The sequence below is a fragment of the Anthonomus grandis genome, chromosome 16 (genome assembly GCF_022605725.1).
Source record: "Anthonomus grandis grandis chromosome 16, icAntGran1.3, whole genome shotgun sequence".
Classification (NCBI taxonomy): Eukaryota; Metazoa; Arthropoda; class Insecta; order Coleoptera; family Curculionidae; genus Anthonomus; species Anthonomus grandis.
Window position 1 is genome coordinate 21,399,117 of NC_065561.1, and position 23,410 is coordinate 21,422,526.

The following is a 23,410-nucleotide window of genomic DNA, read 5'->3' on the forward strand; positions in this document are numbered from 1 at the left end:
TAGGTCTTAGCCAAACATTGCATCGAATTTAAAATATAATATGGTCCTTTAAACTCTTTATTTTACTCTCGACACGTGTTTCGCTAACTATTTTAGCATCTTCGAGAGAAGATTATAGAGTGTTGGTTAGTATATTTTTATGAATTTTTATTTTTAGGAGCCCTGGTAATTCCACGTAGGCACAGACCATATTTCGAGGCCGATCATCCTTTTATGGTATACATTAGGTCTAATAAGGTCCGTCTAACGCTTGTCTCTGGACGAATCAGTAACCCCACAAGTTCAAATTGATTTAATGGAATCACTGTTGATCCTTCATAATTATAAAATTTAATTCTATTAAATGATTTTTTATTTACCTGTTGATCGGAAGGCAACTTAAATACTCTAAGGCCCGGTTGTACAATGGGCGTTCAACAATAGTTCATAAAGATCTCCGGTTCAGCGGAATTAATTTGTTGTACAATGTTGGTTCAAACGATAACCTGCGGTTCATCTTGACCGTCCAAAGGGAGTTCAAGCAAATTTTTAAGATTAAATTAATATTTAGATATTTTTTATTTATGTAAATACAGCCGCCTTTCAATAATTATTGTGTTTGGTGAGGCGCTAATTTATTAGTTACTAAGTACCCTCGGTTTAGTTTACAAACCATTAATATAAAAATGGATCCTATTTGGTAAGATATTGCAAATGACGAAAATTTTCTGGCATTAGTAAATAAAATTGTACACCCTAGATCATCACAGGTGTACAGGGATAGACCGGATCATTTGAACATTTGGGATGATAAATAATTTAAGGCTAGATTTAGGTTGGGAAAGCAAGCTGTAAGATTCATAGTAGATAGAATTTCTGAACAAATTTCATCTGTTACGGACAAGTATGATGATTTGTATTAGTTCAATTACACTATTTATAAACTTTGAAAATACTTTTATATTTTAGATAGAATATCGTCAGAATTTTTGCTTTCAATCTGAATAAGATTGAAAATGATTTAAAACAAGTTAAAAAAAAAAACCTGCAGTATTGCATCTGTGGCATATTTTGATGTTAGTCCTGTAAGTTGGCTCCTTAATATTTCATGGATATCACTCTCGCTTGCAGTTATTATAAATTTTTGTTTGGCCCTTTTTGCATATTTATTTTTTAGAAATATAACAGTTCTCCGAGAACACTGTTAAATTCCTGACAAATTTTCTCCAAGGGCTCTGCTTTAATTTCATTATTGTTGTGATCCGTTTTCTTAAATTCTATGCTTTCCTTGTATTTCTTTACTAAATTAATAAGAACATTTTCTTCTCTCACAGAAAAATTGCGTGCCCTAATTTTTTTCTCCATGTCAGATAAGCAGACCTAAACGGTTTGGCAAGCAGCGAGGCGGTACAAAACACTTTTAAACAAACAACACTTCGAAATTTACGGTAGTTTTTGTGTTCAAAAAATACTTATAATCGGCAACAGACAAAAAACAAATAAGTAAATTAATACAGTAATTTTAATGATTAGGAAACTTCTTTTTTATGTAGCCATTGCAAACTTTAAATAGAACCTAGTTTAACTAAACTTGTACCTGAACAACACACGAACCTCTGAACTACGTTCAACGAAGAACCACTGCTTGTACAACCGGGCCTAAAGTGCTTCCAGGCAGTTTTATTAAAGGAAAAGAAAAGAACAGAAAAATGGGATGCTCGTGCGTTTTATTTAAAAGATAATTATATAAACATGATAGAAATAGTAACTCATCGATTACCGCTGAAAGTCATTTTCGTAAAAATCCTTTTAAATTTTCCTAATATGAAGTTAAACCAAGAACCAGTTCTAAAATTATCAATACAAAAGAATTAGAAGTAGTCTGGAAACTGGATCTGGAGCACTTACCACTGGGTCAGCTCTATGCAAGCATTTGTTAAAATTGTAAGATTTCTCGCAAAGATCTGCTCCTTCTACAAGAAAAAAAATTCATGGTAAGCAACAGCACCCTAGGAAAACCCTTGGCTTACCATCAATGTTTCTACATTTATTCACTGCTGCCATTAGTATATCCTTGATGTCAGGATGGGCCTGAGAATCTATAAAATCATAGTCTATAATCCCTTCAGGTTTCATCTAAAAATAGCAAGATTTCAAGAGTCAGATGGTAATAGTAAACAGTTCAAATATGGTTAACTTTAAGATCAATTGAAGCTAGAGATAGATTAGGAAAATAAGTTATCTCGACTAGAATAAGCTTTATATACTACTTTTTGTGTTTTTAGATTTAAGTAAAGCTTTTGACAGTATGCGGAGCAATCCGTTAAAAGATCTACAGCTAATTTGGTAGTCGAATAATGAACGCGATGAGACTTGCCCATTTAGATTCCAGCATCAGGCATTTCATATAGCACTAAAAAAAGGATTTCAATTAAATAAGGAATGATGTTAATGAAAGTTCATATTACCATCATTTTTTGATCTTTGGTGTTGATATCGTAGGTTTCATGATCGGCTGAAATAACATATGAAGTGCCTAAAATACTTTCGATTCGCTATTAATTAACTTACTCTCTTGCAAACCCCCTCTGTCAAGGCACAACTTGTGCAAGTCGTCGATGTATTCTTGAAGTTCGGCCGGTAAAGTGATCTACAAGTAAAATAAATTGTTGGTCTATATGTAATACAGTGAGTTAGTCATGTTCAAGAACATTCAAGAAAAATCCAAGGACACACCACGCGACATCTCTGGACAAACCTCATAAGTTGACAAGTGCAGTGATCTACCATTATATATATATAAGAAGCACTCGCCGCTAGAGGGCCGGTCCAAGGCGGGACTTTTAAATCGAAATAAATAAATACAGTGCAAACAAATGGTTCTAGTAGTTTTAAGTAATAATTTAGTTGATCACCATCGAGAAAAATCAAGAGTACGACCTCCTTAATGTTTTCTATTCATGACAAACAATTGATCACTCCTTTTTGGAACTATAATTAAATAAATACCTGCATACGCATAGCGTCCACGAACGACAAACAAAGGACACAGGAGATAACTAATACAGTGCAAAACTTAGTGAAAACCATACTTGCAACTCGCTTTTTTCTCAAAGTGAATTTAAAATGACCCAAGGTTTATCTTTTATAAGAAAACTTTTAATGGTCTCTTATTAGCATCAGAATCAAGAAGATACTGATTAATGTCAGTCCCATGTCAAAGAAAGACAAAATAATCACAGATTTTTCTATTAGATGAATAGGAAGTGCCCCATTATCTTATTTTTCTACTTACTTTGGCCTCGATGGTTGTGATAGCACCCAAAAATACCACAACTAAAAGTTTAACCATTTTGAGAAATTTACTATGCAATAATCATCGAAATACTCGTCTCCTTTTATATTAATCTATAAGCAAGCGTTATTAATTACTTGTTGGTTTTTAATTGATCTTGGAAATCGTTTATTACTGTCATTGTTTTAATCACTATTTATTATTAAATAAACAGTGACAACGAGGAAGTCGCTAATGCGCTGCTAATTCTAGTGATTTCTGATTAATTTGTATTGCAGTTGAGATTAATGAAGGTGCTTTAACTAGCTGGGTAGTTGTATAGTATGGACATTTTTCATTCATATTAATTTTGATGGGATGCAATATTCATTCAAGGAGTGATATGAGGGATGAAAATTTAAGCAGTTGTCACAGCCAGAATTGAGCCCAACCTTGGTGTTGACCCTAACTAGATAATCATATCGATCAACTATAACATGCCTACTACTGAACAGCTTATGTACTAAAGAACAGGTGTCAGTAAACAGACAAGTGACAGTAATAATGACAATTGTAACCAAGAAGTTCTTTTTCCTCATCCAAGACCTCCAACTCTTATTGACTACAGCAATTAATAGATGATGAAGCCAAATAAATTTATAAATAGGAACATCTCTACAATAAAATGACCATTTTCAAAACTATGTTTCTACAATAATGTTTTGTAAATTTGTATTTTCTTTTGACTAAATTAATGGTTTTCCAGAAAGAGAAATAATTAATTTTTCCTAAGTAGAAAATTTTATCGATCTTCACTACAGATCTACTATACAGCTTCGGTACCAAAGACCAAGTGTCAAGATTAGACAAATGACATTTAATCGCCTTACGCCTTCAAAGTCTGTAAACTACGCTTTCTCAAAGGCGAAAGCATAGCAGTTAATTAATAATAGGGCGAAATGAGAGCTGGTCAATAGTTATATCGATCAATCAAAACATCTCTACATGCATGTTCAATAAAATATCGTAGTTTTGTTTTTTCTTTTGGTCATATACTTATAAACGCTTTATTAAGTCTGGTATCTAGGAAATTGCCTAGAAGCACTTTAAAGTATTTGGGTTGCTTGTTTATTTATTCTATTGATCGTTATTACATCTCTACTGTACAGCTTCAGTACCAAAGGCTGTGTCAAAAATTAAACAGGTGATAATTATTGACAGCTGACAGCTCTCCAAAATCTGTAGAGTCAAGATTTTTACCCTCAGGCGTCACTTCACCCCACAACTGTCTTTAACTCTTATTAGCTATGGAAAATAATTAATAACGAAGTCAAATGAAAGCTGGTTACTGCTGATCGATAATTCTATCGATCATTAATCCATCTCTACTGTAAAGCTCGATGACAAATGTCGAAAATAGACAGGTTACAAGTAATAATAATTAGTGGCAGTTGACAGTTATATGTCGAAAAGACCTGTAATTACCCAAAACCTCGAACTCTTATTGGCTATGTCAATTAAATGATAGGGAGACAAATGATGAATCAAAACATCTCTACTGCAATGTTCTACAAAATATTGTAAATTTGGATTTTATTTTGACTAAAGGAATGATACTGTGCAACCAAGAAAGGAAAACACTACTGGTTTTTCGTGAATCGATATCAGAACTACATCTCTATTGTATAGTTTCAGTACCAAAGGCTAAGCGTAGAAAATTCAAAAGTTGACAGTTATACACCGCGACTATTACAGCGGTCCTACCATTTTGTTTTGTAGTATTTTCTCGATTTCACTACAGAATAATTTAAATTTGTTTTTTTTTTGTAACCAATGATGGCAACCCAGAAAGACAAAAACTACTTCTATCGATCATTACTCCATCTCTACTCTACAGCGTCCGTACTAAAGGCCAAGTATCAAAAATTAAACAGGCGGCTTTAATAAGAATTAATGACGGTTGTAAATATCTCTTTAATTTTGACTCAATCATTGATATTAGGCAACTTAAAAATAAGAAAACTACTAGTTTTTTCTAAATCGATAGTCATATCGATTATTACTACATCTCTAGCGTACAGCGACCAGACCAAAGGCCATGTGTGAAAAATTTGACAGGTGACAGTTTTATATAATGACAGTTGACAGTTATACGTCGCGGCCATTACACCGGTCCCACCATTTTGCTTTTTAATATTTTCGGGATATACCTGCAAGAATGTTTTGTGAATTATCGTAAATTCGGGTTTTCTTGACTAAAACCGCGTATTTTAAATAGCTACTGTTAAAGTGTTTAGTGCAAAGTAATAATTTTGCATTTGGGTCGATATCTACCAGTGTATAAAGCGAAAAACACTAATAGCTGTCCAGGACTTCATTTAGGGTAGGTGGTACAAACATTGCTATTAGACGGAATATTTAGAGTTTTGGTCCTTCTAAAAAAAATCACAATTTTTTAAATGTTTTTATATACAGTACCCAAAAGTAACTAGGATCTCACGTCAACTTTAAGGTATTCATACAAAATAACCCATCAAACAGCATCAGCGAAAGCCATAACCTCACTTTTCCAATAAAGAAATTTAATCATTAGAATTATTAAACCTAAATAGTTGTGTGAATATTAGAATGGGCGTTAGGGAATCTCTAGTACCTATTTCCGGCCACTTGAAACACTCAAACCCTAATTTCTCTATTTTAGATGGTCAGGAAAACCAGCAGATCGGCAGCCTTAAAGGCGAGTGAAAAAATTGGCAGGGAAACTCAATCCCCCAGAAGACGAACTCGTCGCAGGCAGTCGAGCTCCCACAGCGACAACTCCGATGAGGAAACAAAAAAACAAGCAAGCAAAGCACAAGCTACGAACCAATCTTCAGGAAATGAATCTGATACTGATTCAAAGAAGCCACTGAAAAAACGCACTAGATCAAAAGCAATTAATCAGCCTAAAGATGTAAAACAGTCCAAGGAAAGTAAAGAGGAAGAAGTGATTGAAGATGACACAGAAAAAGGTAAGTCTATAGATAATAATAACCAAAATAATGCCACTGAGGAAACTGAGAGTGAACCTGTACAGGTGACAGAAAAGTCACCAAAAGAAGAGGGTAATGGCATGGATGCTACTCTAGATGTGGACACATCTCAAACATTAGTGGCTGAACTTGCTTGTGATAGTGTTAAATTAACAACAGAACAAAAGGACCCTACTGCTAATGAGGAGGAACCTAATAAACAACCAAATGAGGAAACCCCACAAGAAAATCCAGATATTGACAATGAGAAAACTGAAGAATTACCTCCTGTAAAGGAGAACTCTGGTGGCACAAAAAAGATTAAACTGAACCGCCCTAGAAAGAACAGTAACATGAGTTCATCAGAAACCGAAAAGGAACCAGAAACCAAAAAGAAGATAAGCCTCAAGAGGCCTGAAATTAAACAGCATGACGAACCAGTGCCAAAACCTGAAACTAAGGAACAAGAAGAGAAACCACAACCGCAGGAGGTGAATAAAACTGAAGAACTTGAGGAAGGTGAATGGGGCTCAACATATGAAGGGGAGAAAGACAAGAAAATGGAGGAAGGGAATAGCGAAAAACCTGTAAGAAGGATCATTTCTTTGAAGCGAAAGAAAGAGAATGAAGAGACATCTTTGGAGAGAAGTGTGTCAGCGCCAGAGGGTGGTAGAGCAAGGAAATCTTCGACTGACAATATTGTCATTAACGAGGGCAGGAGGAGGAAAAGTGTTGCTGAAAAGTCTGCCAGTGAAAATGAAGGTGAGTTTTTTTTTTACATGTTATTTGGTTTTTAAAGGAAGTTTAATCTGGTGGCCAATTTAGGTGGGATTCAGACTGCTTGGAAGGAAAAAGTCATTACTTCCAGGCAATTGAGTAAAATTTAAGTTATTCTGCAAAGTATATGTTTGTTTATTTAAAATACTTGACTAATTTAAAGGCAGTTGGCAAAAGAATACCCTTAGAACATTAAATACACTTGAATAAACACTGCTTTTGGTCGAGCACACCATCTACACAGGAAGCATTTTGTTGATAGACATATTTCATGTTGCCAATGATTACTGAATTTTAGCAAAAAAGAATGTATAGTTAATTATTGTTGTTAGCATAAGTTGAATCATTATTTGTTATAAGGAAAGAGAAGGAGTAAAATTTGTTTGTTAACTGAATCTATTTTAGACTATATTTATTTAATGTTCTGCTATGTGTATAGATTCAGTATTATAAAGATATTTTTCAAAAGTGGTCAACAAATTCCAAGCAATTTCCACCAATTATCTGGATAAAAAATGAAAGTTTACCAGTAATCCTTGAAAACTGGAATTTTTCAATTGTTTCCTTTGATTTTTCCAGGTTCTTCAACTGCCTGGAAGAAGCATTTAATTTTTTTTAAAAATTCATCAAATTTTTCAGAAAATTGACTTTCAACTGCCTGGAAGAAGATTTTAATTTTTAAATACTTCTTCTGTGATTTCCGCACTAAGAGTGCCTGGAAGAAAACATATTTTTTTTGGATTTTTCATCAATAACTTGAAAGAAAATATAATTTCAATCAAATCAAATCAAAAAAATGCTGTATTATAAAAAGATAAAAAAATCTCATTTACAAATCTACAAAATAAAATATAAAGTTTCGAATTCACAGGCTTGAATTGATTAAAAAACAAGTAAAAACAGATAGAATAAATATGTAAACAATTTAAAATCATATCAGAGAGAGGATAAAAAGACTGCAGCAACTTGAAAGGAGAAAACAAACGTACAATATTCATTAGAATGCTATAGTACACCTCACAGAGTCTCTTTAAGGAATTAACAGCAATGTCATAATAAGCTTTCCTCAAAAGCAATACTTTTACTTTTCTTCTAAACTCCTTGTCTGCATATGAGTCTAAGATGATTAAAAGCTTTTTTAGCAAATTAAACAAAAAATTATGCACTTGCCTTGCAACATAATGGTCAAGTAGGGACAAGTTCATTGAAATTCGTCTTCTTCTACCTCAAAGACATTGTGAACATGAACCTTAGAGCCTGTTTCTGTATGATAAATATAGAAGAAAAACTGGTGGTATTGCGATAACCCCAGAAAGACTCAATTAGGGAGAAGTAAACTCAGTACAAGTGATTGGAAAGCACTCTCAAGGCATGACAACTTTGTATTTGGATAAGTCCCCAACTGCCTGGAAGAAAACATTGTTTTATCTATTCTATCTGTCTATTATAGAATAGATAGATAGATAGATATAATAGCTAATAATACGTCAAATTTCGTTTTTCAACTGTGAAATTGTTGTTGGGTTATTAGCGTATCCAAGGGATTTTAAAAAACCCCAAAGAAAAAAGTCATAAGGCGTCAAATCGCATGATCTTGCGAGCCAGTTCTGGTCTCCATTTCGTGAAATGACACGACCGGGAAACTTTCTTTGCAACAATTGAATTGCTTCACGTGTAGTGTGACATGTCGCACCATCCTGTTGGTACCACATACCGCCCGTATCCATACCATCCAATTGAGGCCATAAAAACTCAGTGAGCATATTACGATAGCGTTCGCTGTTCACGGTAACTGCATTTTCAGCCTCGTCCTCTAAGAAGTACGGTCCACTTACTCCACCTGTCTATAATAGACAGATAGAATAGATAAAACAATGTTTTCTTCCAGGCATCTGAGGACCCATTAAAAAAAATGCAAAACATTTCGGTAAAAAAATTGGTAAATCGATTTGACATCATTGTCTGAGAGATGGTAAACTTGCCTAGGTATTGTTTGCAGCTAGGGTTATTCTAGGTATTGAATGTTCTAAGAAAATGCCCTTTTTTTAGTTGAAATTTATACACTAACACATGTGAAAATTCTGCAATATATTAATTCTTCTACTGTGCCCTTTTGGGGTTTCTGACTGCGATTCCTCGTCTATTAGTCATTACTTTTACAGAAAAGCCCCAGAAGCCAAAAAAACCAACAAAAGTGGTAAAACTAATCAGGAAATTCCCAGAGCCTGAACAGGACACTTCTACAGAAGAAAAACCGACTAAAAAACACAAATGGGACTTGTCAGAACACTGGACGGACATAGAAATCATCAACTGGAACATATTAAAAGAAACCTGTCCGGAAATCGAATTAATCGATGAAGAAGAGGTGAATTTAGACGTGGTACTCACCCCAGAACGCAGGGAAAAACCCAGACATCGGTTGTCTTTCAAAGAACTAGAGGACCAGGAGATGGAAAACATCGAGGCGGAGCTGAACGAGCCGGAAGACATCGAAATTAAGGAAAACGCGATCGCCCTCAATAGGAAAATCAGCATAGTCGAGGACACCGCGAGTAAACTGAAACCGCCACCTAGTCCGCCGCGGAACCCGGTGTCCGAGGTGCTGTTTATCACCAACTTGGTGAGACCGTTCACCGTGCGACAACTGAGGGAGCTACTGGAGAGGACCGGGAAGATCAAGGAGGACGGATTTTGGACCGACAAGATCAAGTCGAAGTGTTTTGTTTGTTACGAGACAGCAGAGTAAGTGTTATTTAGTTGGAATTGAGAAAATTTGGTTTGGTAACGTTGTATGAACGGTCCTGGTTATTTTTAGGGAAGCAGAAGCCACCAGGAACGCCCTGCACGGAGTCCACTGGCCAATCGGGAACGGAAAGCAGCTGATCATTGACTATTCGACCCGGGAGGAGATGGAGATCGCCATGAATCCGCCCGTTACGGTACCTAAAAAGGAACCCACTCCGGAAAAAGAGAACAAGGTCAGTTTAGTATTTAATTGTTGTTAGTAGTGTGTAATTTTCGTACTGTAGCAGCCAGAATTATTGTCTGAAGAAGAGAAGAGGAGAGAGGAGAGGCCTTCGAAAAGAGAGTGGGATGTAGGCAAAGAGAGAGATCATCAACATCGCTCTAAAAGTAGAGAAAGACGGGAAAGGAAGCATAGTCGAAGATCCTACACTCCTGAAGGTGAGTTTTTGTTTTGTACTTGGAAATATAGCAAGAGTATTGTTATTTTATTACGGGTTGGGTGAATTGAACTTTGCACAAAAATTATTTCTGTCAAGGAAGTGGTATATAGGTTTTGAGGTCAAACATCCAAAGTGACTATGTGTGAATGCCTGGAATACAGTTTAAAAAAATGTTTAAAATATCTGCAACACCTACGAAATGAATGGAAAAAGTAACTGAAAATTTATTCTGAATGTTTGGAAGAAAAAAAGTAAACAGAAAAGTCTTGAATTATTAGAAAACCACCTGAAAGGCATAAAAACTATTGTCAACGCCTGAAGGACCTACAAAATGATTCTGAAAGCCTGGAATAAAATCAAATGTCTTTCTAAAAACCTGTAAGGAAAAATTGGAATAACCTCAAATGCTTGGAAGAAAAAAACCTTAAAATAAAAATAAATAATTCACTTATTATAAAATCACCTGAGAGATATAAAAATTATTTCCAATGCCTGAAAGACCTACAATTCAGCTCCAAAAGTCTGGACTTAATTGAAAAATGATTCCAAATGCCTGGAAGAAAAAAATATTAAATTTCCTGAAATAGAAATGAAAAATGTACTGAAGAGTCTTAAATTCTGAGAGACATAAAAACTTTTCCCGATACCTGGACGACCTGTAAAAGGACTTCAAAAGTCTGGAATTTACTGAACGTTTATTCTGTATGCCTAAATAAAAAATAGAAATAATATCAATTTCTGTAATAGAGTTTAAGACCCCAAAAAAGTCTTGAATTATTACTAAACCACCTGAAAGGCATAAAAACTATTTCCAAGGACTGAAAGACTTACAAAACGGCTCGACAGGTGTCTGGAATTAACTGAAAATCTATTCCAAATACCTGAAAGATAAAGGAAAATGATTCTAAAAGTCTGGAAGAAAATTGGGATAATTTATTTATTAAAAAACAAACGGAACACCGCTGGAAGAGCTACGTTCCGCTATGGAGTAACACAACGGCTTAACTTCTTCAACTAATAACTCGAACATTATCGTATCGGTTTTTTTTCGGGTTTTGACTTAATCACCGATCAAATCAAATCGTTTATTTCCATCGACATCATAACAATGTATAGGAATTGTCAATAAAAAACTACAATGCTAATAACAATAGTATAAAATTACAAGATATGAAAGGGAAACATTTAACTAAATTTAGTCAATAAATCTACACGGCAAGTTTCTCTGAAGGAAAGTCTAAGCATCGTACGTACAATGCGCTTTTGATTTATTAGCACTCTCCCAATACTGGAGGATTACCCCAAGCTAATAAGGGATAGGATAGAGTGGAATACACTGAGGCATAATTGCTTAGGGACAATCTATTGCACACAGATTCCGGATAGATGTCTATCAATTACAATTCCCAAGAACTTGGCGGAGTGTTGTTGGATGACTCCTCTCTAAGACCATTTTTCTGGCACCACCCCGCAATATCAGCTGCTATACACATGGTGACTTTTAAGTGGATAGACTGATTGATAGTCAGTACCCTCGACAATTGCTGATGTATCCTCGGTAAAAAGTGTTATGTAGTTGTCATCAACTGGGAGAGGCAAGTCATTCATAAAAAGTAAAAACAAAAAACTAGAGTGTACTTTAACAAACAGTTTGATGTATTTAACACTTCTGTAGATGAAAAAAATTATTGGGTTGTTACAAATGTTTAAAGGGTGATATCTCGCAAAATATCAGTCTTACAACTTTCGCGGTGGCACTAAACGATTTGGGAGGTTCTAAATATTTTAGGCGCACCGGAAAACCCGTTTGAAAGTCGACTAGTTTCGTCAAGAAAAAAATCCAAAATAGTTTATTTTGCTTTGAAGATGTTACAATAAAATAATCTTTATTGTATGCAACAAATAAATTACATCTATTCTATATACATACAAAGGTGGAAAGTACCGCTAGGCGTGTTTTAATAACCACCACAATAAATAATAAAAGGACATTTTTCAACACACAATTTTCCTAAAAATAAAAGTTTGAACAAAAAGAGAACCAACCATACCAGAATCAAAGTTACACCCGCATTAAAATATCAGCAGTCTCCAAAAATTTTTTAAATTTAGACTTAAAAGAGGCCAGGCAGGCAGAAGTATATACAAAAGAACTTTTCAGAAATTCAGTCTTATGCTGGGGGATTGCCAGTGTGCTTTTATAGCGAATATTTACATTATGTGTATCTCCCCTTTGAATAAGGAATTCTGACAGATATTCTGGTTCATGAAAATTAAGTAATTTATGTACAGTGCAGCTTATACCCAAAAATCTTCATTGGGCCATATTAAGACTATAGACCTGCTTTACATGCTCACTCACATGAATCCTCCGAGGCAAATTTCTACTAAATCTTACACAGGAATTTTGAATTTTCTGGATTTTATATTTATTTTGTTCAGTTAAAAAAGGACCATATACAATATTTAAGTATCTAGCAATACAACAGCCTTAATATTTAATTTACTTGGTGCTTCATTATTCAAGGTACTTTCATTTTTTGAGAACAGGATTGCCTGTGTTTTACCAGAATTTATAAAAAGTGAGTTTTTGTCAGCCCAATCAGAGATCCTCTGTAAGTCAACATTAATTAAATCCAAAGCTGGATGGCAGATAAATTTGCAAATCAATACCTGCAGTAAATTATTTTATGAATTAATTCAGCCACAAATATTATACAAGACAAGTGGTCCCAACACCGACCCTTGCGGGACTCCCTGAGTTACATTTCTCCACCCAGAAGTTACCACACCCTCGTCATTAGTCAGCTTTACTGCCTGTTGCCTGTTTTGAAAGTAGCTTTTAAACCACCCATTTGCCTGAATATTGTAGTGCTTTAGCTTTGCCATTAAAAGTTCTATATTGAGAGTATCAAAGGCTTTTGTCATATCTATCAAAACAGAGGGACAACATTGTCCATTATCTAGAGATAGAGCAATATCTGTTGTTATTTTTAGAAGAGCTGTCGTACAGCTATAATTTGGTCTAAAGCCAGACTGATATTTTGGGATAATGTTTCTGCTTAATAAATAATCCAGCAATTAATTTTCTCAATTAGTTTAGATAAAGTTGGCAAAATACTAATTGGTCTTAGTTCATTAATATTGGTTGGATTGTTCAGATTAGGTACTGGAGTAACAAGGGCTTTTTTCCAGATAGACACCCAGAAGACAAAGAATTATTAATAATGTTCACTAGAGGTTTTAGGCAAATAGGAATGCAAGCTTTTAACATTTTTATAGAGATCTCATCTACCCCAATAGCATTGCTTCTAATACTGTTTATGGTTTTATAAACTTTATTTTCAGAGACTAGTTTAAAATATAAGGGCTCCCCATAGATTGAGGAATTAAGAAATTATCTGTAATTGAGGCACATTATCCAGAAAATTATTATTAACAAGTGTTGGCTCTCTTAGATTAGAAGGAATTTCTGCAGGTGCATTGTTATTGACTTTCCAGTTAGATATTTTTTTTCCAAAAGTTCTTAGTTTTATGTGGTCCTTGACACTTGTTAATTTCATGAGAATAATATGCCTTTTTTTCTGCCTTTACTGCCACATTTACACAATTCTTAAGATCGATGTAATACTTTCTACTATCATCAGTCTTTAGATAAAGATATTTTTTAAAAGCTTTATGTTTTAACTCAATATCTATGTTTAGAATTGCATATATCTATTTCTACTTTTAATCTAAAATCTAACATCAATAAGTTAAATTAACATTATTATATGTGTTGATAGTGTTTAGACTAATATTTAGTCGCCGCGCCAGCCGCATGATATAAATTTAATATTTTATTACAGGCGGCATATTAAGTTTTATAAACAGTCTTAGCTTTATAAACAGAGTTATTAGATTTTAATTTCTTAAAACCGCTTATTCAACTTCCTTACTAAAGCCGACAAATAGTACAAAGATCCTCCTATAATCAAAAATGCAACGTTTCATTATGTAAGCATTTTACACAGCCACATTCTCCACTCCATCCATATTTTTATATACATTCACACTTTTAACTTCAGGCCAACAGGTCATTAAACAGTTCATAACACAAGATTCGGTTAGAATCAGAATTTTACTTTGTAAAATTTTTATTTGTATATTTTATACAACAATAACAGAATTGTACAGTTAGTGCAGTGCTTTATTTCATTCTTCTAATTACACTTATTTACCGAAAAATTGGTGTTTTATTGAAGAAAAAAAATCACAACCCAGAATACCGTGTGTGGAAAAGCCCATACACAAAACAGATAGTATATAGCTGAAAATTCCCTCTTTTAAAAATGTGTGTACATTTGACAACAGAGAATCGATGAATATGTTACAAATACAAAACACCCCCCTTACCTCTGTGCACATGTTGCACTCAAACAAAGTTGTTTTTTACTAATTCTAGCCTTTCAAAATTCTAAAGAGTCAACTGAATAATTAACTAAGACATATCTCATCATGTTGTTTTTAGGACTATTTACGTCTTGTTGTACTTTAGGTTCAGTATATTCTTCTATTTTTGTAAAAATGGGGTTTTTCGTAAATCTTGAAATAAATAAATAAATAATTTGACTTGATTTTTACAGGTTATCACGGTAAAAAACCGAAACAAGACGAACCGGCCCCTCAAAAAGCCATGGACGATCTTTTCTTGAAAACGAAAGCAACCCCGAGCATATATTGGCAACCTCTCTCTCCCGAGGAAGTATGTCAGCCCATACCCCAAGACTTCCTATTTGACTCAAAACAAATGTTTGTTTTAGATTGCCGAGAAGCAACAGCTACGTCAGGCCCGTTTAGAAGCGAACAAACGGCGACGGTTCGAGGAAACCCGAACCAACAAAAGTAACGCGAACAACAACAGACGGGACCGGAACTTTTGGCGACGATAGCGACGAACTCGGGCGGTAGGAGCGATTTCCCGGTTCTTACGGTCCCGCGGTGTGGTGGTCGATTTCTTCCATCGTAGACGATAATATGCGTATAATATTTCCTCTATATATTTTTTTTTTGGTTTTTAATTTTGTTTGTATATATCGGTGGGTGTGCATGTGTACGGTTTGGCAAGTAGGCGTCAGGTAAGTACCCGTTCTCCCCGGGCCAAACTGTAGTTTTATTCGGAAGGTGAATGGTTGCGTACGAATGTGGTTACTGTAACGATATTTTTATATAGGAATTTCAGCCGAATCTTCTTCTTTGCCTCCCTCCTCGATGGATTCATTGTGCGGCACCACTAGCGGATTAAATTTGTTTTCTTCGTTTCATTTATAAGAGTTAAATAGTTCAATTTTTTAATCTAGAATTCAATCGGTAGAAACAAATATGTAGTTTCTTTTCAAATGAATAAATGCAACAATATAATGGTATTTATTAGTTTTATTTATTTATTAACATATTGAATGTATAGGAATGCGATATACACGGACTTTAGTAAAGCGTTTGATAAGGTCAACCATAATATTCTTAGCACTGTGTTTCTTAGTTAAAATTGGTGGTTTTTTATCCAACCCATTTTCGACAACTTCGTTGTTATTCAGCCTCTTTATCCATCGTCTTGGCGCCCTATTGGAGTTTGAGTTTAAAGACTTTTAGGCAGATTTCCTTCTCTTCGAATCTGACGAAGACTGGTGTAAGTTGAATTAAATAGTGAGAAATCTGGGTTAGACTCAAGTTTACCTTATCATTAAGTCTTACCTTATCAATATATTATTTAGCTTGATTCGGTCAAGGATTTGCGTGTCTTGGCTTACTTTCACTTTGAACACACTCTAAATAGAGTCAATAAATTTATTTTTTATTTATTTAATAAACGGGATCAACCCCATTACAAAAAAAAATATTACAAAGTTCAATAGTTACACCTAACCATAACTTAAAATAGCTAAAATACAAATATGTTTTTACAGAAAAACTAACATAAAATCAACAGAAGAGTTTACACAATTTCTCTAATATAAGGAGTACTAAGATCCAATTTCATTGGATTCTTATTGTTAGGTAATGAGTGAATCGAACTATATTATATGAATATTAATTTAAAAACCCAAGATTTTAGAAGTGAAGCGTACTATAGCGCACCGCCAAAGAAAATCCGAGAAAGCGGCCGGTTTGAAGGTTTCTGAAAAAGCTCCTTTAAGGAGAACAGATTTTTTATTTTTAAGGTTTTAAGTAGTAGAGTTTTCTGCGTCGAAGAGTGCGTGGTTTTCAACGGGTTAACATCCCTGCGAACTGTGATGATACAAATTTACAAATTCATCTTTACATACGCGTAATTTATATATTAACGGCCGGTTCTTTTCGAATGCTTCTAGCAATCTATAATTTGTCTTTGTTTGAACCAGAATTAAATTTATTACAGTTCATTTAAAATGTGTTTGTAGTAGTGTTTTATTTGGGTATTTTTAATAAATGTCTGAAAATACAAACTGTGTTATTTGCCCGAGGTTTATTATAACGCTGCTGCAGACTGGTCCTTCAAAGGAAAAAACACAATTTGGAACACTTATAAAGTATCTGAATCCCATCAGAAATCTGATTAAACGAGGTTAGTTTCATTTTTATAACAGTTATATATTTCGTATAATATTTCGAACAATATTTAATAAATAGAACATTTTGTGAGGAAATTGTGAGAGATTTTCAAAGGATTCGATCTGAATTTGTACCGAAATTGCGAGAGGTGTGCCTCAAGGCTCAATTTTGGGCCTATATGAGCAGTTCTATTGAGAACTCGAAAATCCAACAATATGCTGATGATTCACTTCATGTTCTTTAGATTATATAAATGAAAATATTGGCCCTTCACGATCATAATTTAAAACTAAACTCCTCCAAATCCTGTACTGTACCTATTTTTTAATGCTAAATATCAGATTGAGAGAATTTAGAAGAAGATCATATGCCTTTGGCCTCAGTTTCAGAGGTGAACAATTTGGGTATACTTTTTGATAACATTTCAAACACATATTTATAATAAATTAAAAATTGCTTATATAACAAATTAAAAAACTTAATGGCTACCATCCAAAATAAAGTATTAATAAATAAGTAAAAATAATTATGTGACAGTTTAATATTACTCGCTATTCGACGACGGTGATGTGGTTTATGGTTCGTCTTTGACTTTGATGCAATTAGCACACCAAATCCAAAACAGCTGTATGCGTTTTTCTTACAATGTTCCATTTAGAGAACATATTAAACCTCATTTAAATATTAAAAATGTCCTTAATATTATGAGTTATATAGCATAGAAAACTGGACAACCCTCATACCTTACAGCGCTATTTAATCCATTTTTACACCAGCATCATGCAAGGTTTGTTAATAAATACGGGGTACTTTAACATCGCACTGCAGCTTTTCAGAAATCTTTTACATACATAGGGATTAAATTGTGGAATGATTTACCAGATTAATGAGCAAAATTAACCCTACATTCCTTCCAAATCAAATCATGTGTGCTGTACTGTCAGATTTTCCCGTTAAGATAAGATAACCTGTAAAATGAATATATTTACTGTTAGGTTCCCTTGGTTGTCTTCAGCCTTTTTGCTATTCATTTAGAAACATTATTGACTTATTTATGTATAATTTAGGTGTACCGCGCACAAATACACATGATTTGTGTATTTTGTGTTATCGACCACTATGGTTGCGCTATAGTCCTTTTTGTCCTCAAGTGATTTAGTAAATATATGTAAAATTGTTTCTGTGTAATTTGTATGTATTGGGCAAATAAAAAAAAATTGATTGTGGAAAACAAACAAGAACCAATTTGTTGGACCTATCTAACCATGTTTTGAATAAAATTAATAAGTAAAAGTACAGCTTGATAGTAAGGGTGGTAATAATAATGATTGGAATTTTTTTCCTGACAAAAAATCAAGTTTCTTATAGTCCCTGAAGATTCTTCTACTAACCAAAGTCTCAAGAGGGTTTCTATGGGATTTATATAAGAAGTATGGGTTCTTTATAAGACAAGAATTTTACAGAACATTATTGTATATTTACCCATTTAAATACTCCCAGTAGTACTCACCTTGAAGATCAAACTTATTCCTAACGACAAAAATTCATTGCTTAGGGTGATCCGATTTTGTTCTAGTTTTCACCAATTTATTAAGGAAAAAAATAATCCGAATAGCTAAAGTACTAAGACATAGATGCTTCTAGACGTATCGTTTGTAATATTTTATTATTTCTGTCAGTACCAGAAAATCTCTATCGATGTTTATCTGGTTTTTAAGACTTTTTGTGATATATAGTTTTGGTAGGTTTTTAGTACTTTTTACGATAATAAGTTTTTGTTTTTTAGTATCTGATGATGGCTACGACAACAGACGAAATGTTTCGCGTTTCATTGTGGGGAGAACGCCAACAAGAGATCGGCATCCAGACTCAAATGGACCAAGTTAAACCAAGATCATGCTCTGTATAAAGGCTCTTTCTTTGCTAAATTTGTGCTATATGTTTGTAAATAAAAAATGTTTTGTCCTCTAGTATTAATTCAAGGCACAACAAAGTGTAGAGCTTCTAGCAATTCCGGGCAGTTGATATGACCATTACATAAATTGAAAAGAAAAAGCAAACCTGCACAAATGGGTTCCTGTTTAAGGGAAAACATATTATTGAATCTTCTGAGTAACAAGTGTACATATATGAATAACAACTTGATCGGGGTAAACTCTTATCAGTTTTAAAACCGATATGTTTCAGCAATTTACGTTGAACAGATTCAGGTCTAACAATGTGAACATTTTAGTTTGGATACCAGAGTGGGACTGCATAAAGTAATCGCGATTTTATTAGGGAATTAAATAAGCTAATGTAACTTATAATAAAACCAAGAAATTTTAAAAATTACTTTATGATGTTGGCTATATGATTGCAAAAATTAGGCCGAACATAATCACAGTTAAAAAGAATTGTACCATTTAATGAATAGGCGAAGCTAATTTCATTTTTCAGCAAAAAATTTACATATTTTTACAATTTTCAATATTAAGAGGAAGACTATTTATCTTGTATGTACCCTGAGGAGCACCGGTATAATCGTACGACCTAAACCTATTATACTATTCAAACTGGTATCTAGTTGCCAGATAGGAAGCAAAAAATTGTGCAAGATTAGAATGAAAACGAATAAGTTTTTGAGCAAGAAGCCCATCTTATCAAAGGCTTTGGCGAATTCCGTATGTAAATTACGTCTAGCTGACATTTATTATTTAGAGCCTCATATGCAGTCTTAAGAAATGATTTTAAGTTAGTCACTGTTGAACTAGACTGAAAGAAGCCATACTGGATTGGTAAAATAAAATATCTTACTTGGTATAAAGGAAGCTTTTATATAGGCATTTAGCTATATAGCTTTTATCTCAAAGACTTTGGATAGTATGGAAATTATGTTTATTGCCCACCAGGTATAAAACTAAAGAACGGAGCGCTATATATGGATTGAAAGTATGGACGTTACTGAAGTTAATTTTAGTAGTCAATTTGTTAAAACGTTATTTTCAGGCTAAAGACTTAAATATTCAATTTTTCCAATAAAGGTTACTCGAACAAAGTACTTAAGCAACAACGACTCATTCTAAACTTGACAAAATCGCTTGTGACTTAAATCCTATCAAGTACGTTTTAAATATATTGAACGCTTGCAATTCTCGATAAATTGTGAGTCTTATTCCGAGGATTTAAACCACTTGATATACCTGGAATATTCTCTTGAGAATTGTTTCAGGCAATTGACTGCTATCTGAGTCAATCTCCGATTCTCTCTGTTAAATTTTGCAATTTTAGATTATCTGAGAGTCTTAATCCAGAGGAATCTAATCCGCTTGAAGTGCCTGAAATAATTTTGCAAGTAATTCTGAGAGCGATCCTAGGCAATTGAGGGTAATCTAAATTAATCTACGACTCTCTTTTATAGATATTGCAATTTTAGATAATTTGAGAGTCTTATACCTGCACAACTTGGAAAGCCTGGAATAATCTTCTAAGTACTCTGAAAGATCTTTTACAGAATTGAGGGCAATCTAAGTTATTCTACGACTCTCTCTTTTAAATCTTGCTATTCCAGAAGGTCGTCTGTTTTAAATATATTGAACGCTTAATTATTTAATGAACCGCCTGATACCCAGGACGAGTACAAGTCCATAACAAATTCAAAAAGTAGCTTTTTATTGTCCCAAACATAGTGATTGTTAAAGCCTTATTAAATCTAAGTCAGTAAAACTAACTTAGTGCTAATAGATATCAGAAAGCGAAACAGAGTTACAATAATGTTTTTTTTTCAATTCACACATACATATTTGAACAAAACATCATTAAAAAATTCATCAATAGAATTAAAAAAAAAACAACTAATCTTTGTAATTACTTAATAGTTTTCGCCTTGGTACGTTCGTTTTCAAATAAAGAGCGAGCAACAAAGAACCCAAATGAAATATATCATTTCCGCCTAGGTCATCCATTATCGTTAGAGGGAAGGTAATAAAACTAAAGAGGCCATGCAAATAAGCGTAATTAATGAACAGATTTTGAAATTTTTGTTTTTTTCTCACTTATTTTATTTCAGAAGCTAATTGCCGAACGTGACGAGACGCATTACCGCGGATTTTGATTTGTATTCACACGACCGATTTTAAGTGAAACATCCATTAAATAATGTTTATGGAAAAAAAAACATGTTAACATTACTTGTCAGAATAGGTAATTAAACATAAACAAATGTACTGAATTGATTCACAAATATTTCTCCAGTTTATTTAAAATTTTCATACTTAAACAATTTAATTGTTTACTTTTGTAATTAAAAAGTAACAAATAAAGAAGCGGTGGTCAATACTCAAGGATCAAGTTTTATTATCGTTACACAATCCTCCGTAAAATGACTGTGAGAAGATTTATTTAAAACTGATTCTTGTGTAATTACGTAAAATTCATATAAGTGTAAGCTCGATAACGTATGGATGCTTAATTTTTTTAACTCTCAGACTTGTTGACATTGTTTTTAATCAACCTGTCAATGCTATCTTAAAATTTGTTTTATATGTTAAATTAATAAACAGCAAATGAAAGTATTAGTATTAAAGAGAATTTATAAAGTGTACACTTTATTTTTAGGTATATATTTGGACAAAATTTACTTAAATTATCTGATCTTGTCGTTTTTTCCAATAACATCTAGAGAGAACTTAAATAATCACTTATATTCTCAAGAATAGGGCTCCATAATAAAAAAATTTCCATATCGACTTCATATTATTGCATCGTATAAAACACAGTCGATAAATATCGGTGTTACACATATAACTTCTGTGAAAGTCACTCTTGCCGATTTATAGCCGTTTTAGACCATTTTATTTAGGTAACATATACGTACGAATTAACGTTGCAAAAGTACATAATTACCTAACTTACCGGCGGTCCATATACGACGAAAAAGTATGTATGCATTTGTTTCAGCTTCATAGGTGGTAAATAAATATATTTTTATGTTTATTAGGTAGTTTCATTAATTGACCATTTTATTCCAGGCCTTACAAGATAAATACAATTCTAGCTTTTTCTGTCCAATGACTTCTCATTCATTGCTTAGTTTACATTCAAGGCATTCATAGTGATCAATCCTTTCTATTATTTCGAACTGACACTTTTACATATCCAATATTTTGCTTGCTGACTATTATAAATTTGGTCTTCTTTAAATAATAATAGCCCTTATACGCCTTGCCACTTTTTCTTTTTTATTCATGTGTTTCTTACTTAACTTATCACTTCCTTTAACTTTGGGCGGTAAGTACACTTTCGACGACTAACGTCTTGCTATATTTTGAACCCTAAATATCGATGTTATTAAGTTCCATCTTTGGTTTTGCTAAATATGTCAATGAAATCGAATTATTTCGAGACAAATGTTCACATGAAAAATTACTTTTTTTACGTCTTCACCTTGGGTGTGCTAGGTAAAGTTTTAGGTATATACCTGAAAGAAGATAATACTTTTAACAAACAGGCAAATTTACATGCATTAACCGAAATTAGAAAAAAAATCCTGCTTTACTTGGAAGCTTATACTCTGTAAGCTCTTCCAGGCAATCGAGGATAATCTGAATCACAGATCTACGACTCTGTTTTATGAAAGTTGCAATTTTCCGTAAGCCTGTTATAGGTGGCTGGAGCATTTCACAGTCCTTCCTTATCTTCAGGATTTATTTTCACTTGCCAATATCCACTGTCAAGTATAGCTTTAAAAAAAATATATTCATCTGATAGCGTGGGATTGGTTATATTATTCATTCGCCTATAGTCCACACAACATTTGGTAAATAAGTCCTTTTAGTGCAATGGAGATGATCAAGGACTCTCCAAGGATTTTGCTAATTAACGTACAAAAGCTAGGAAGGCAGGGCCACCATAGTTACTAGGAGCCATGGGCTATACTAAATTCTGAGTCTTATTCTAAACCACTTGAAATACCTGGAATAATCTTCTAAATTCTCTTGAGAATTGTTTCAGGCAATTGACTACGTTATCTGAGTCAATCTCCGATTCTTTCTGTTAAATTTTGCAATTTTAGATTATTCGAGTCTTAATTCAGGAATCTGATCCGCTTGAAGTGCCTGAAATAATTTTCCAAGTATTCTGAGAGCTATATTAGGCAATTGAGTGTAATCTGAATTAATCCACGACTCTCTTTTATAGATATTGCAATTTTAGATAAATTGTGAGTCTTATTCCAGGTATTTAAACCACTTGAAATACCTGGAATAATCTTCTAAATTCTCTTAAGAATTGTTTCGGACAATTGACTGTTATCTGAGTCAATCTCCGATTCTCCCTGTTAAATTTTGCAATTTTAGATTATCTGAGAGCCTAAATCCAGGAATCTGAGCCACTTGAAGTGCCTGAAATAATTTTCCAAGTACTCTGAGAGCTATCCTAGGCAATTGAGGGTAATTTGAATTAATCTACGACTCTCTTTTATGAATATTGGGATTCTAGATAATTTGAGAGTCTTATTTCTGCAAGATGAGCTACTTGGAAAGCCTGGAATAATCTTCCAAGTACTCTGAAAGGTCTTTCACAGAATTGAGGGTCTCTAGGATCTAAGTTAATTTGCGACTCTCTCTTTTGAA

At 33.6% G+C, this 23,410-nt stretch overlaps 3 protein-coding genes across 6 annotated transcripts in view; 2 read left to right on the forward strand and 1 right to left on the reverse strand.

Moving 5' to 3' along the window:
• The window catches only part of LOC126745919 (antichymotrypsin-2-like), a 75,350-nt gene extending 75,006 nt beyond the window's left edge, over positions 1 to 344 (forward strand). Inside the window, exon 5 of the mRNA XM_050453982.1 lies at positions 158 to 344. Within this exon, the coding sequence (XP_050309939.1) occupies positions 158 to 291 (134 nt within the window). The 3' untranslated portion in view covers positions 292 to 344. The remainder of the gene's footprint in view (positions 1 to 157) is intronic.
• A 1,345-nt stretch (positions 345 to 1,689) lies between these two features.
• On the reverse strand, positions 1,690 to 3,436 carry LOC126745741 (general odorant-binding protein 83a-like). Of its 2 annotated transcripts, none has more exons than XM_050453722.1 (7): positions 3,275 to 3,436; positions 2,551 to 2,629; positions 2,448 to 2,494; positions 2,357 to 2,392; positions 2,010 to 2,115; positions 1,888 to 1,952; positions 1,690 to 1,827 (listed from the first exon to the last, which is right to left on the reverse strand). In XM_050453722.1, exons 1-7 carry the CDS (start codon positions 3,329 to 3,331, stop codon positions 1,810 to 1,812), a joined length of 408 nt encoding a protein of 135 aa, XP_050309679.1. In that variant the 5' UTR covers positions 3,332 to 3,436; the 3' UTR covers positions 1,690 to 1,809. The 2 variants fall into 2 exon arrangements, with proteins under 2 accessions (XP_050309679.1, XP_050309678.1); XM_050453721.1 differs by lacking the exon at positions 3,275 to 3,436 and adding an exon at positions 2,989 to 3,149.
• Positions 3,437 to 5,407: 1,971 nt separating this feature from the next.
• On the forward strand, positions 5,408 to 15,634 carry LOC126745788 (apoptotic chromatin condensation inducer in the nucleus-like). 3 transcript variants are annotated; one of them, XM_050453781.1, is made up of 7 exons: positions 5,408 to 5,636; positions 5,955 to 7,026; positions 9,204 to 9,786; positions 9,860 to 10,022; positions 10,074 to 10,227; positions 14,855 to 14,973; positions 15,032 to 15,634. In XM_050453781.1, exons 2-7 carry the CDS (start codon positions 5,955 to 5,957, stop codon positions 15,158 to 15,160), a joined length of 2,220 nt encoding a protein of 739 aa, XP_050309738.1. In that variant the 5' UTR covers positions 5,408 to 5,636; the 3' UTR covers positions 15,161 to 15,634. The 3 variants fall into 3 exon arrangements, with proteins under 3 accessions (XP_050309738.1, XP_050309739.1, XP_050309741.1); XM_050453782.1 differs by having other exon boundaries at positions 10,077 to 10,227; XM_050453784.1 differs by lacking the exon at positions 5,408 to 5,636 and having other exon boundaries at positions 6,108 to 6,264; positions 6,330 to 7,026.
• The last annotated feature ends 7,776 nt before the right edge of the window (positions 15,635 to 23,410 follow it).

Bases quoted from the DNA above. Each gene is read 5' to 3' on its own strand.
- LOC126745741 (XM_050453721.1), bottom strand. From the start codon at position 3,069: ATGGTTTTCACTAAGTTTTGCACTGTATTAGTTATCTCCTGTGTCCTT. The intron at 2,630-2,988 runs GTATTTATTTAA...TTTTACTTGTAG, and splicing joins TGGACGCTATGCGTATGCAG to ATCACTTTACCGGCCGAACT. The intron at 2,495-2,550 runs GTAAGTTAATTA...ATGTTATTTCAG, and splicing joins CAGAGGGGGTTTGCAAGAGA to CCGATCATGAAACCTACGAT.
- LOC126745788 (XM_050453781.1), top strand. From the start codon at position 5,955: ATGGTCAGGAAAACCAGCAGATCGGCAGCCTTAAAGGCGAGTGAAAAA. The intron at 10,228-14,854 runs GTGAGTTTTTGT...TGATTTTTACAG, and splicing joins AAGATCCTACACTCCTGAAG to GTTATCACGGTAAAAAACCG. The intron at 14,974-15,031 runs GTATGTCAGCCC...TGTTTGTTTTAG, and splicing joins AACCTCTCTCTCCCGAGGAA to ATTGCCGAGAAGCAACAGCT.